Below are 14,869 nucleotides of genomic sequence, written 5' to 3' on the forward strand. Positions count from 1 at the left end.
CTTGGAGGCGAGTGCTCTGGGCTCTGCCGCCCAGGGGTGCCTGGGGGGGAGGAGGCGGGGACACAGCGAAGGAGCTTGGGAGACACACATGCTGGTGACAGGGACCAGGACTGACGTGCAGGACAGACGTGCAGACTGAGAGCAGAACCTACCGTAAGGGCCGTATGTCGGCACTGCCCGCGGCCAAACCCGGGGCAGAAGCGGGGCAGGGGGAGGGGGAGAGGAGCCAGAGAAACAGAGAAGACAAGAGACAGCTGAGTGAACGCCTCGTGCCCACCGCCGAGGCCGGCACCGCACCACGCACCCTGCCCGCCCCGCCCCAGGCCCTGCCCGCACCCAGGCAGCCCGCTGCCCGCTGGGGGCCTGGGGGGCGTGTCCACCTAGGAGACTCCTCCTTCGAGGCTCACGCTTTCTTCTGGTGGGGGACAAAGAGTGGACCCCAGGACGCTGGTCGGAGTCCCACCTCCGCACTGAAGGAGGGGCCGCCCAGCCCGCTTCTCCTCAGGCGTCGCTGGACCTGCTGAGCCCGTGTCGCCACTTTACAATCCCCGCAACACTCCACAGACGCGACATGCAGGAGGGGGCAGGCGACGTGCACGACCACACCACGGCTTCGCGCCCAACCCCGACGGGCTGAGAGGGGCCGGGCGCCGCGGTTAGTGGGCGGACAACGGCCTGGGACCAGCACAGGGGTGGACAAGGGCTCTCAGCACCTTGGCTGGGCTGGGCTGGGCTGGCATCCCCGCTACAGCTGGATGCCTGACAACGCTGTTTCTGGCTGGAGCTGGATGTGTCTGGGGGCGGTGGACGGGAAGACAGCCCAGGCAACCGCGGAGAGCCTCTGCAGGGCCACTAGTGCAGAAGCGCCAGCTTGAACCGTGGTAAACCTCAAGGGTGCAGAAAGGGTTCTTGGCCACGGCCTCAGAGTCCTGGCATAAGGGTGACTTTCCCAAGGGCAGAGGGTGTCAGGACCAGGTCGAAGGGACATCGCCCTCAACACTGGGAGGGTGTCAGCCAGCAGGTGGGATGCCGGCCGGCAGCGGTGAGCCCTGGCCAGCACAGCGCCCAGCACTAAGTGTAGAATGCAATCCGGAAAAAGCACCTCGAGTGCCCAGGCTGCAAGCGTCAGGTGCCCGAGTCGCGGGGCCTGGAGGGTGAGTCAGTCCACATGCTTCCAGCGGCCTCGGGTATCTTAAGGCCTCTTCCCAACCAGGGAAAGAACAAGGAAGGTAGGGCGAGAGGTGGGGGGCCCGAGGAGCCCTGCACAGGCCAGGCCAGGCCAGCGTTTCTACACTCCTCTCAGCACGCCGCTCCCGGGGCCCGAGGCGGGCACAGGTGGTGGGCCTGGGCAAGTGGGTCCTGCTTTCAGCCCCACAGGCAGGGAGCTGGCAGCAGCCAAACCCCGGGGTGGATGTGTTAGACCAGGAGGCTTCCTCCTCCCCAGGCCCCGCCCCCCCACGGGGTGAGTCAGTTCAGGCATCCCGAGCCTCCTCTTCCTCCGCCCCCATGAGCATCCCCTCTCTGCCCAGCAGCAGCCAGAGGTAGCCCCCAGCCCCTGATTCTCCAGCCAGCAAGTTAGAATCACCTGGGGATCTGTCAGCACATCCTGCCAGGCCCAAACCCAGGCCAATTATGCAGAAGCTCCGAGGGTGGGGCCTGGACAGCATGGACTTCTAAGACTCTCCAGGGCACCTTAATATACAACCGGGCTTGCCAACTGCTGTTCTAACAAAGTGAAGATTAGCAGGTGTAAAAAGAAAGCTGTTAAAAGCTATTACCATCTGAGTCTGTTTCTTAGAAGGGATCAAGTTAAAAAAAAAAAAAAGCTTTAGAGACAAGGGAATTACAGGACAAAATGGACAACAGTGTCCGATGTCAGGAACCCTCAGGAACTTGCTTATTCTCGGGTCTCTGTCCTGACCTTCCCATGGGGATATTGTGTTATATCATCTCCATACTCCAGATCTGCTGCAAGAGACACGTGGGTGTAGCTTCCAGGACCCTGACACCTTGTGACAGGGGACAGGGGAGCCTGGACCTCTGTGGCCCCTTTCCTACACCTGGGATCCCTGACCTGACCCATCAACACCTGAAGGACCTGGGAGGCAGGAGGGGCCCTGGGGCGGGGCCGGGAAGCACCCTTCCTACTGGGGGGGGTCGACTCCAAGACCCTGGCTCATACCTTGTGCGTCCAGCCTCTTGTCAGCGTAGACCTTGTAGGTGAAGGCGTGCCGCAGGGCCAGAGCTGCAAAGAACATCTCCACGCAGATGATGAAGTCCTGGTAGCCAGCAGCCACGGTACCCTCACCCACCGACACGCGGGCCGAGTGGATCTTGGGGATGGCCCCGCACTTCTCCAGGATGGCCAGGAGCATGCCTGGAAGGGGAGGTGTGGAAGGGGAGGCATGGGCGTCTGGTCCCAGACTGGACCCCCTTCCCCATCTCCCTTCCTCCTTATAGCCCCCCAAATGCCACACTCCCCAGGGAGGCTGGAAGCAGGGTCCACGGTTACTCCTGTTGGGCAGGGATGCTGACACAGGCCAAGGCCTCAGGGAAGCCACACTCCCCAGGTCCTGGCTGGACACCACCCGGATTGGATCCCCCTGTCCAGGAAGCAGTCCCGCCCACGGGCATGGCTCCTGTGAGAGGCCCCTGAGGGCCCAGACATCACATCCCACAGGTGCTCAGTGGACAGAGGTCCCTTTGAGCTCCAGGCCAGGATCGCCTAGGGACAGCCCCATGGCCTGGGCCCTCGGGGCACTGGGGACAGTGGGCAGGAGGAAGAGGACAAGGCTTAGGGGACAGAGGGGCACAGGCCAGCCTCACAGGGGCTGGGAGGAGGCTCACCTTGCCAGAAGGAGAGAAAGATGACAGACTTGACCATGAAGAACTTGAGGACGGGGCTGTAAGGGCTGAGCAGCTCCCGAGTGGCAAAGTAGAAGAGGAAGAGGGCGTAGAGGGCCAGGCTGACAGAGATGTTGTAGATGATGGTCACGTAGAGGTAGCCACTGGTGACGCTGTGGGAACAGGGAGCATTCTCTGGCTTGAACTGACCCTTCTGCGGGACAAGGGGCCTCCTTCCCCCCTTTGCCCTGCCCACATGCCACTCTGCACAGCTCTCAGCAATGCTCCCCGAGCCATCAAAGGGAGGGGACGGGTGATCAAAGCGGTCCAAACACTGCGGGGAGTGCAAGGGTGAGCACCTGCAGGACAGGCCAGCCCTGCCACCTGCAGCTCCGGTGCCCACGCTCCTGGTGGAGGACTCCAGGTGTCCTCGGGGGCGGGGCCTCAGACTGATGGTCAGAGGGACACGAAGCTCAGCTTTTTATTTTTACATCTTTATTGGGGTATAATTGCTTTACAATGGTGTGTTAGTTTCTGCTTTATAACAAAGTGAATCAGCTATACATATACATATGTTCCCATATGTCTTCCCTCCGAAGCTCAGCTTTGCTCTTTGCGCTTGAGCCAGGGGACGTCCCCGGTGAGCCTCTGTTTGCTCACCGGCCCTTGGGGGCTGTCGTGTAGGGTACAGGGAGTGTGTCTGAAGTGCGTGCAAGCTCAGGGCCACGTGGGCCACATGGTCACTTTCACTAACCCCTCGCAGTCTTGTGTGTGCGTCAATTCACACAGGAGAGGAGACTCGAGATGGGCTCCTCAGGGCCCTGGCCCTCTCGCCCCCTGCCCTGGGATGGTCACTGTCCCTTCTTGCTCTCCCCGGCCCCCACCCAGCACCACTCTGCAGCCTGAAGGTGACAGACGCTGAGCGCTCACTCTGGTGCCAGAGGCGGGGCCGAGTGCGATGGTACCACTGCCAGGCTCCGGCCCCAAGATTCAGGAGTGCGGCAGGCGGGAGCAAGGCCGGGGTCAGGCTTGGCCTCCACTCAGAGGATGGACACGGGGGTGGGGCAATCGGAGGCCAGGGCACGAGCCTCAGGGCAGGGCCGCCCACTCCTCCCCACACGCGCCATGGGGGGACCCACTGCTTACTCAAAGTCACCGTCTCGGTACTTGCCGAAGGCCTGGAGGACCACGGTGCTGACGGCCATGAGCGGCTTCACCACGCAGAACTGCAGGGTGGCCTGTTGCAGAGAGAAGGTCAAGAGTCAAGGATAAGCACAGAAACCACGGAAGCAGCAGCTCCTCTGGCCAGCTGGGCCTGGGCTGGATGCCAGGGGATGGGGGCGGCCCAACCTCTTGCCCCTGGGGGAACTGCTGTCAGGAGGGGAAGGCAAAACACACGATACAGTAACAGGGCGATGCAGCTGCGTGAGAAGACAGGATGGGGTGAAGGAAGAATGGCGGAGACGCAGGAGACAGAGATTCCACCAGAGGAGGGGCCACCGTGAATGTGCCAGGGACGGGGGAACGGGCAGAGCGAGCAGCTCATGCCAGGGGCATGAGCTTGGCCCGGGGGCAGAGAGCGGACAAGTGCAAGGGGTTAAGTGCTGGTGAGGGGCGGCAGCAGGGAGGTGGCCCCAGAGAGCAGAGGCAGGTGAGGGTCTCCTTGTCTGCCCCGGGTCTGGCTCCCTGCCCCATGCTCTAGGCCTGGGTCCAGGGTTTCTGTCAAGCTGGGGTCTTACTGGGGATGGAGATGACCCCACAGGAGCACAAAATAGGAGGCAGCCTGAAGCCCAAGGTCTGGAGTCCCGGCAGGCGTCTGAATTCTGGCCTTTTGCCAACTACCGCTGCCGAAGCCCGAGGGGGTGGTCACCCGGCCTCCGAGCGGTTGCTCACGGTAGATGGTTGTAACCAGCCCCGTGTTGCACGGTCGCTGTGCGGGGACTGGAGAACAAGACCGCACGGGGCGTCCTTGGAGGTCTCCCACTTCTGAGCGCTCAGCAGAGGCCTCTGCCACGGGAAGAATCCCTCAGCCAGGTTTCCACACGTCCCTACAGAGGCGCCAGTAAACGCCAGAGGCACCCTCGGTGCCCATAGAATCACCAGAAGCGCGATTCTCTTGAAACCAAGTAAGTCGAAGCCACGAGGCCCCTTCTGTGGAGACGGGAGCCATCTAACAAGGCCAAGCTAGCGTGCCTCCAAATGGGACAAGGGCCCGGAGCAGAGAAAGTAACCCGTGGAACCCACAGTCTCTGTCCCGAGAGAGGCTCGAGTGCAGTTTGCAGGGGAGCCCGGGGCGGCCGGAGCCGCGTGGCTGCCAGGAGGAGAGGCGCGTGTGACGGGGGCTAGAGGGGCGATGCTGCTGTCAGCAAACCCCACAGAACGCCCCTGCCCCCCACCCCCTAGAGGAAGCGGGGAAAGGGAGGGTCAGCAGCGTGTCCCAGGCGAGCCCTGCGAGCCTGCCAATAGGCTGCTGCTGCCCCGGGTCAGCTCACTTGGGGCCCACGACAGCCCCGTGACTTCTAAGTACTGTCAGCATCCTCAGGGTACAGATGAGGAAACTGAGGCACAGAGAAGCTGAAGTGGCAGAAGAGGCCAACTCTCCAGGAGACTCAGACCCAGGCACCGGCACTGGTGACAAAGCTGCGGTGTCCTCTCTCACGTGGGAAAGGGGGGAGGAGGCTTCTTCAGCTCTTTGCTTTTACTACCTGACCCTGCCACTTCCAGGAACAGCAGTGGAACATCAAAGCCCACAGGGCTGGGGAATAATTTGCAACAAGGCAACCCAGCTAGTGATCTGGGGTCAAAACTTCATACACAACATCACCATCAAAGAAGGCGGTGAGTCACAGCTGGGCCAGCGCTGGTAAACAATGGCTCTGACAGGCCCCACCCTGAACCCAAGACAGTCTGAACTCCTTCCCTGCAGGTCCTGCGGGGAGGTTTTGAATTTAGAAACACCCTAGGGAAGGAGGATCTGGAAGCAGAACTGCAGACTGGGCCGCCCAGGCAGTGCTTTGTGGGTGCGTCTGCACTGCGGGCACGGCCCCGCCCAAAAGGGAGCAGAAAGGCCAGTCCTCCCGCAGGTCACGGTGATGCGCCGTGGGTTTCATTTCCCCTCGTGACGACGCTGCATGATGCTGGACGGGCTGACAGGCCCTGTGGAGCCCCAGAGGAGACTAAATTGAGGTCATGCCAGCTGGGCGTGGTGCCTGCCTGCCTCCCGGGCAACGGACAGCGGGCTCTGAGCCAGGGCTGTGTTAAGGGCTTTCCCTCACCTGTTCCTCAAACCATCCCTTGAGGTAAGTATCATTACACTCATCTCACAGGAGAGGAAACCAAGGCTCAGAGAGGTTTCGTACTTTATCCAAAGTCACACAGTCACAGGAGAGGCTGGAATTCAAACTCAGATGGTCAGACACCCAGACCCGTGCACTTACGCACAACACCACACTGCCTCCACCCAGGCCACTCGAGGCCACTGGGGCGGCAGCTCTGGAAACTGGAAGCTGCTAGACTGCCTGACAAGTGGGAAATGGGGGAAGGGACCAGAGGCTGCTCAGGCCTGTTCTGTCATGTTCTTTAATGCAGAAACCCTCCTGGCCTCTAGCCGCAGCTAATCAGAAGTTTTCAAACAGATTCTAGACTCGCCATGCACTTCCTCAGACACTCACACGCCACAACTTGGTCAAAGTGAGCAGGAGTCTGGGACCACTTCCTGCCCAGGGCTGCATCAGGCACTCCTGGGAGACCTGCTGCTTCCCCTCTGAGCACACCCCACCCATGCAGGTGCATCCCTAACTGCTCAGGGAGTGGGTGCTGGGGCTTGGGGTGCCTCACAGGAAATGGGAACCCTGCAGGTGGGCCCTATGCCCGTCTTTGTCCCTATGTCAACCAGGGGCAGCACGGCCCCTGCAGCGGCTACTCCAGGGCACAGACCCAGGCTCCTGGTGCCTGGCCTGCAACTCCTGACCAGGGCAGTTGCTGGGGGTGCCCACCTGCTTGCAGAACCGCAGAAATCCGATGGAGTAAGTCTTTCCCCAGAGGCAGCACGTGCCATACATGCAGCTGGACCTGGAAGAGGCGAGCAGAGAAGGGGCTGGTGAGCAAAGAGCCGGACTCAGGAAGGCAGGGCTGCGGGAGGCCGCCCTCACCCTCCTGCAGATCCAGACAAGCTGGGGGAGGGCGGGGTAGGGTGAGGATGGGGCTTGGATCCTGGGCAGTCTTTGAGCACAAGGCCAAGCACAGGGAGAGAAGCAGGAGAGTGTTTGCATATGCAGTAGGGTATATGCAGGAGCAGGGAGACACCGACCTTGGGGTAACAAACCAACTTAAAAGGCACTGAACGTAAAAACTACAAGAGGGAGAAACCGGCAAACAGGAAAGGACAGGAAGAGAGAGAAGGAGAAAGAGCCAGACAGGCCCTCCCAAGAGTTCCAATGAATGGCCTCGCTCAGGAAGTGTGGGAGAGGCAGAGGTCAAGGTCACGGGCAGGGATGGTCTGTGTGACCGGCTGACGCCAGGAGAGCTCGGAGAACGTCAGGCCCAGGAAACAGGGTGGTGTGGGGGGGCGCTGGGGGAACTTCATACTCACTCGATGGGCTTCCCTCTGATCTCTGACATGATGGAACTTTCCCCCCCAAGGTATTCATAGCACAGGCTCAGGAAATTATAGATGACCAAGGCTGTGAAAACAATGTCCAGAGAAAAAGCACTCAAATCAACAGGATGGATAAACAGATGGTGGAATTCTAAACAGCAACGAAAGTGAAAGAACCACAGTCACAGGCAGCAACGGGGAGGGAACCTCAGGGACATAAGAATCCGCAGTGAATATTCCATTTGTAATCAAAATCAGTCACGGCTAAATCATGCTGTTCAGGGAGGCGCACACACACTGCTGGTCACACCACAAAGAAAGGCAAGAAAGTGATTAGCTCCAAATCCAGGGCCGTGTGGGGAGCTGTGGGAGGGGAGCTCGGGACGGGGTGCTGCGGGCTGGAGGAGCTGGCAGTGTGCGTGGTCTGGGTTTCGGCTTTACAGTTGGTTATTAGCCTTATGCACTTTTCTGTTTGTATGTCACAGATCACAATTTTATGACAAAGCAACAATAAAACTTTCTCCAGAGGGATCTCAGGAGAAATGCTCAGCAAGAATGAGATAGAACCCCTTATGCATTCAGCAGCGGGTAGCGGCATCTCAGTGAGCACAGCATGACAAGCTGTAACAAAACCTATGAGAGGTGCACAAAATAGAGTGCAAATTTCTTAGGAAGCTGGGCCAGCTCATCCTGAATCATGACACAGCTTGACATCACCCACAGAGATCCAAAATTTACAACAGCGACCTAGGGCACAGCAGAAGTACACTGTAAATGCCGCAAATACAGCACTATGTTGTAACTGGTCTCCTGGTCAGAGGACTTCTGCGGGGTCAGCAAAGGCAGGCTGCTGCCTGCAGGGTGCTAGAAGCACACAGAAGTGCCGGGAGCCAGGGAGCCAGGGCGTGGAGGGGAGGACAAGGTGCACAGCGGAGGACGCCACGGAGCAGAGGATGCAGGAGGCAGATCAGGGACCTAGCGCAGGGGAACAGGAGATGTGTCCAGCGCAGGAGTGAGGCCAAGGGGAGGGTCAAGGCAGGGTCAGGGGATAATAAGATCAAGGGAGAGGCACCAGCAGCCCTGCAGCCAGCGGGCTCCTTCTTATCTGACCAGCCAACCCCGGTGCAGCAGAAGGGCCTTCAAGGCCCCCCGGTGCAGCCCCCTAGCTCAGCTCAAGATCTCTCGCCAGGTGGCTTGGTCCCTGCCCACCCGTCACACTTCCTTCCCAGCAACACTAGGTGCCCCCTTCCCCTCGGCAGGGTCTTGTGCTCTCCGTGTTTCTGCCCTTGCAGATCCTACGGCCTGGACGCCCTGCCCTCTGACCTGCTGGTACCGTCAACCCGTCAGACACCACCCACCATGAGAAGTCCTCGGCCACCACCATGGGGGCTCATGCGTCCCCACCCACGGAACCTACCGGTTTGCAGACAGACGCTGTGCCCCCGCCCCGCCCACCCCCGGAGTGTGATTACTGACTGGGAGCCTGCTTCTCCCTCGAGCGTGGGCCCAGCCCTCGGCACATACTAACCACACCACAAACGCTTGACTGCCTGAAACTGGAACACAGGAAATCCTGGCCGTACGTTTGGAGGTAGAAGTTGGCCTTCAGCAACGTGGAAAGGAATATATTTGCGGGCTGTACGCCCCTCAGTTGCTCTAACCTAGTAAGGTTGCACGTCTGGGGCTGGGGAACAGGGGCCCAAGTGGCACCCTGCACAAACATGACCCACAGCATCTGTCACCTGTGCTGCAACCGTCCCCCTAGAGACATACAGCAGAGGGTTTGCAGTGTGACTCTGCTGGGAGCCTCTCTGTGGCTCAGTTTCCTCACCTGTTAAAACGGAGACAGAAAGAGCCCCTACAGAGTTAGGAGGTGGCAGGATTTCAGTGAGTATGCAAAGCGCTCAGGAGAGCGGCCAACACTCTCAGTGCTGGCTGTCACGGCCACTACTGTTTATCTGTCCCCTGACGGGGCTGAGGGCCCTGGGAGCTGCCTGTCCGACACAGAAGCAGCTCGGGATGCTTGGTGGCTGCAGGAATCTCCACTGACTGGGCTCCAGGTCACTCTCTACTGACAGAAACTTTGGGGTATCTGACGGCAGGGGGGTGAGAGGCGGGGGGCATCACACCCAATCTGATGTCAGCCTGCTAATAACCTTTGTCCAGAACCATATACGGCCAAGTAGGGTGGATGTGCCCATTCCAGTCTGGGTCCAGCTGTCTTGTGGTTGACGGTATCTTCCAAAGGCAGCCACATCCCATGACAACGACACTCGTCTCAGAAGATGGGGTCTTCTTCCCTCTTTTTGCATCTGGGTGAACTGGGGTGACCACGGCGGAAGCGAAGTGACATCTGACGCTGGGCTTAGAAAAGGCCTCTTTCTTCCGGCTCTTCCTCTCTTGAGACGCTTGCCCTTGGACCCAGCCACCCTGCGGTGAGGAAGCCCATGCTGGCCCACGTGGAGAGTCCACATGGAGAGGCTCATGTGGGGGAGGAAGTGAGGCCCCCAGCTGACATCAGCGTCAACTGCCAGACACGTAAGTAAACCAGACATCAGATGGCCCCTCCCCCAGCCTTCAGGTCTCCAGCTGAGGCCCAGGTACCACGGAGCAGGACCAAACTGTCTCCAGCGTGCCCTGTCCAAATTTCTGACGTGCAGTATCCATGAACACAGTACATGGCTGTTTTACACTAGTCTGTTTGGAGGTAGTTATGGACACAGCTACAGTAAGTGGAATGTACGTAAAACCACTTCCGGAGTTCCCAGGACGCGCCGTGATCTCTCACACCTCCCCTCGGCGGCACATACCGATCTCTCTGCTAAACCCCAGAGGCAGACCCAGCTCAGATGCCACCTTGTCTTTGGCGGCCTCCCCCGTCCTGTCGCCATGCTCACATCACCCCCCACAATCTCTCTGCTGATCTGTCTGATCCTTCCAGTACGAGAGGCAGCATAAAGCAGCCAGAAAGCCATGGATCCCGGAGCCAGACTGCCTGGGTGTGAATCATGGTTCCACCACTTAGGAGCTGTGTGAGCTCAGGCAAGTTTCTTAAGTGCTCTGTGCGTCGGTTTCCTCATCTCTAAGCCGGGGATAACAACAGCTTCTTCCTGGTGAGGCTGCTGTGAGGATGGGCCTTAGGGGTGGGAGTGTGATGCCTTATCTATAAGGCTGTGCTCACGATGAACAGTCCATAGTGTCACCCACTGTCTTCTGTAAACACTGTAAACACCTTGCAGGCAGGAACCGAGGCCCACCCACAACAACCACCAAAGGGCTTGACACTTCCATACTCAATCAACACGGAAGGAACAAACGAAACGAATGGATGGACACAGGCCACAGCTCCAGGTGAGGCTCAGAGAGGCGGGGCAGGCGGGTATGGCCAACACTCAGTCTTGCACTCAAGGAGCTCACCCTGTCACAGCCTGGGAAGCTGCACCTTCCCCAAGGTGACCAGACTTCCAGTCCCCAAAGACAAAACCCTCAGGCGAGGCCACAGGGGGCCAAGGTTCATCAGCCTCTCTGTCCAGAACCACCAGGCTAGGCTGTCCTGCAATCCACTCCTGGGAAGAGCTTGGTGCCCGAGCTCACATCCTTTCCTGTGCCACAGCACACGCGGCACGCTCCTGATTACGTGGTCCACCTGTCTGTCCATATGCAGCTCTGCACTCAACTGGTCAGATCATCAAATTTCATCCATCTCTCAGTTCAGGACTTTTGACCTTTCCACAGTGCTATGGGGCCAGACAGTCTGGCCAAATGCCAGTTTGCTGACGGTGTCTGTTAAAGAGTCATTAGTGAGTCAATATTGCATCTCGGAGAAGGGAGACAAGACAGAATCTCCTCGAGATCTCCTCAACCAGCCCACACCAAGACCCACTGACCATCTGGACAAATCAATGCCCTTCCGAGCCATGCAAAATACCCCCACCCCCCACCCCAGCTGGACAACTCAACACACACCCCAGGAACAAACACAGTGATATGCTGGCTCTGGACATCAGAAGAGCAAAAAAGATTATGAGTGGGGTTCTCGACCAGCAGCACTGTCGCCTGACCACACTTCTGACCACAGCTCCAGTTCTGGTCCCCTGGAGAGGCCCCAGACACACAAGTGACCAAGGGGCCCACAGGGAGCATCCAGCATGAGGGAAGGGATGGGTTCCCGCCCACCCCACCCCGGCCTCTCTCTTTCTCACCCTGGAAAATCAGGTACCTGGAGCTTTCAGCTCCATTCTAGATACCAAACCTTAAAGGACCAGAATGGAGATGAAAGGAGGACGGCGCTGGGGACTTGAGGCCTGGAGGAAAGACATTAGGGATCACTTTCATATAAGTGAGGACCACCTTCGTCCAGACGGTCAGACAGGACCCACTCATCCCAGGGGCAGATCCTAGGACTTCAGCTTGGTATAAGAAACAATTTCTGGCAGGTAGTCTTCAGAGATGAAAGGTAGTGAGCTCCCTGCCAGTGGAAGCATGCAATCAGAGGCTAGGCAGCCTCTGAGCTGAGACATTAAAGGGGTTCCAAGCAGCTAGGTCGGAAGCTAGCGTCCCTTCCGACCCTGAGATGCGAGGCTTTCTTTCCTCACTGGCAACTTCTCCCACCAAGAGCTGTCTGGACAGGAAGCTGCAGACCAAGAGGTTACTCTCCACCCAGCCTCCCATCCAGCATCCCCCCTGGCCTGACAACTGCAACCACACAGCCCTCAGGGGCCCGAGGGACTTCAAGAGAGGACCCGCTAAGAAGCACACTCTGACTGTCCCTGCCAGCTGCAGAGGACTGTCCTCGTGAGTCCCCCACTGCAAGTGACACTGGCTCCAGGTCACTGACGATCCCAAGTTCACCTCCTCCACACACCTGCAGCCCCTAAAGCCGGCCTCAGGGCCTAGCCCTTTTCGCTGCACAGAAATACTTTGGTTATTTGGAAAGATATATTTCAGAGTAACTTGTGGATGAGCCCGGAAAACTTAATTTTGACCACTTTGGACAGAAACCTTCTCTGCTCAGTAAACAGGGGCACCCAAACATTCTTTCCTGCTTTTTCTGTGACTGGTGATCACCGCTGACAACGACGGATGCGACGTGCTACAGCCAGGTGGGCGGGGTCCTCCCTAAGCACCTGTCCCCAGACACTGAGCTGCTCCGACGGCACTTTGCTCTTCCTTCCTCATAGCTTTTCTGTCCTTTGCCGTTCCTGCTCATTGATGCTTCTTGCCACCCGAAACACTGATTCTGGTCCCTCTTTCTATTTGTTTCTTCCGGATGTCTGCCTTTATTCTGATTGGTTGAGCTCTTCTGATTCCTGGCTCTCTCAGAGCCATGGGCAACAAGGGCCACCACCAGCCCGTGAGTCCTCCTGGCAGCACACTGGCCTCTGGGTCTTCTGTGGTCCTCAGTGGTATTCATCCAGGCTGTGTGCTCCCTACCTGGGAAGACGTTTTACTTGGGCCAGATTCCAGGAAGCTAAGTTTTGTCCCAAATCTGAAACCGGGACAGCTTTCAGAAAATGAGGCGTCATCCTTTGCTTCTTTCATGCATGTAAAATCTCTTCCCTTAACAAGAGTTCACACTTTTGCAGGGGAGAAACTTGTCCTGTATTCCTTCACCAAGCCGGCACGGAGCAATTCCTAGGCCTCAGAGACCCAGGGCTGAGTCCAGCCTCTGGCAATCACTCTCTGGGTAACTTGGGCAAGTTTCTTAGCCTACGTGAATTTTTTTTTCACATCTGTAAAACGGGGGTGATAATATATACCCCACCAGGTAATTGAGAGGTGAGAATGAGCTAACAGTAATGAAAAATGCATGGTAAACTGTGACGTGCCACACGAACGTTATTGAGAAAACAGTGCCGCACGAAACACCTGTGGAGGGTGTCTCCCTCGTCTGAGCTCTGGCCACCCACATGTCTGCCCACAGAGCTCCCCAGGCTGTCTCAGAGTCAACTTTAGGGGCTACCTCTCACCCCAAACACAATCAAACACTAAATGTAGGTAAGGGGGTTGGATTCTACCCCTCCACCCTGCCTGCCCCCTACACCCTGGTGGCACGTTCCTTAGGCTCTGTGAATTCCGGCCCTTACCAGGCAGTAGCTGCAGAGCAGGGGCACCGTGGACAAGCATTCACTTCTCCCTGGAAAATGGAAACACCACCTCCAAATTCGCAGGGTTTACCTCCACTCGCCCCTGAAATGCCCCTGAAGTGAGAACGAATGGCGGGAAGGTACAAACCTTCAAGGACAAGGACACGGCACCAGAGGCAGCAAACAAGGGATGTCGACCAAAGCTCTGGAAGATGTGGCACGGTCACTAACCCCAGGGACAGGAGGGAGCCAGTGAGAACCCCAGGAACCCGAAGACGGGGCGCACCACGCAGCTCTGATGGCTGTGGGTAGGGGTGCAAACGGAAACGCTGGCCTACAAGTGTCCACGTGGAGCTCTGGGCTTTTTACTTTCAAGACAGGTTGTGATGGTTCTGTCCTCACAGAACCTGGCCCAGCTGAGGACAGCAACGCGAAGACTTGCAGAAAATAGAGAGAGGAAGTCTAAATACCAAGGGGAGATGTCCAAGGCCTTTCCTGGGCTGCACCTGTAGCTCAGCCCCTCAGCTCCTTCCTCCCAGGCAGGAGATGAGAACATTATTCTCTGGGGAAACAGGTCCAGAATCAAAGCCTTCATTTGGTGTCTGCCCCGCCACCACACGAAAATGGAAGAGGAAACGCCCCGTGTCCTATCACCCAACTGGGAGGAGGCCCAGCAGTTTTAAGCCCCATCCTTTTTTTATTTTTATTTTTTGCGGTACGCGGGCCTCTCACTGTTGTGGCCTCTCCCGTTGCGGAGCACAGGCTCCGGACGCACAGGCTCAGTGGCCATGGCTCACGGGCCCAGCCGCTCCACAGCATGTGGGATCTTCCCGGACCGGGGCACGAACCCGTGTCCCCTGCATCGGCAGGCGGACTCTCAACCACTGCGCCACCAGGGAAGCCCCCATTCTTAAATATAAAAAATAGCCAAGGACCTGAGACATTTGAGGAAAGCTTCTTACCCAAAGGTCAAAGAGCAAAGCAAACAAACAGATGGAAGGAATTCAGGAGACAGAGATAATGCAGGGAACAGAAGAAAACTGTAATTAGCATCCCCAGAAAAAGAAGAACCAATACCAAGAACAAGGCTAGGAAAAAGAGAGCAGGGATGAGCTCCTGACATTTTACAACATGATAAAGGAAATAAAACCTCAACAGAGGGACTTCCCTGGTGGCACAGTGGTTAAGAATCCACCTGCCAAAGCAGAGGACATGGGTTCGATCCCTGGTCTGGGAAGACCCCCACATGCCGTGGAGCAACTAAGCCCGTGCACCACAACTACTGAGTCTGCACTCTAGAGCCCACGAGCCGCAACTACCGAGCACGTGTGCCACAACTACT

General features: G+C 57.8%; 1 protein-coding gene across 4 annotated transcripts in view; it reads right to left on the reverse strand.

Moving 5' to 3' along the window:
- The window catches only part of TMEM184B (transmembrane protein 184B), a 49,010-nt gene that overhangs the window by 3,222 nt on the left and 30,919 nt on the right, over nucleotides 1–14,869 (reverse strand). For 2 of the 4 annotated variants that reach the window (XM_027107644.1, XM_027107645.1), the window contains 5 exons: nucleotides 7,436–7,526; nucleotides 6,840–6,915; nucleotides 3,991–4,082; nucleotides 2,848–3,017; nucleotides 2,183–2,377 (listed from right to left, as the gene is read on the reverse strand). In XM_027107644.1, the coding sequence (XP_026963445.1) occupies nucleotides 2,183–2,377; nucleotides 2,848–3,017; nucleotides 3,991–4,082; nucleotides 6,840–6,915; nucleotides 7,436–7,526 (624 nt within the window). Of the gene's footprint in view, nucleotides 1–1,575; nucleotides 1,966–2,182; nucleotides 2,378–2,847; nucleotides 3,018–3,990; nucleotides 4,083–6,839; nucleotides 6,916–7,435; nucleotides 7,527–14,869 lie in introns of those variants that run through there. The other 2 variants (XR_003433003.1, XM_027107646.1) reach the window with 2 other exon arrangements.

The sequence above is a fragment of the Aethalodelphis obliquidens genome, unplaced genomic scaffold, assembly GCF_003676395.1.
Source record: "Aethalodelphis obliquidens isolate GAN/ISIS:26980383/991018 unplaced genomic scaffold, ASM367639v1 scaffold8, whole genome shotgun sequence".
Classification (NCBI taxonomy): domain Eukaryota; kingdom Metazoa; phylum Chordata; class Mammalia; order Artiodactyla; family Delphinidae; genus Aethalodelphis; species Aethalodelphis obliquidens.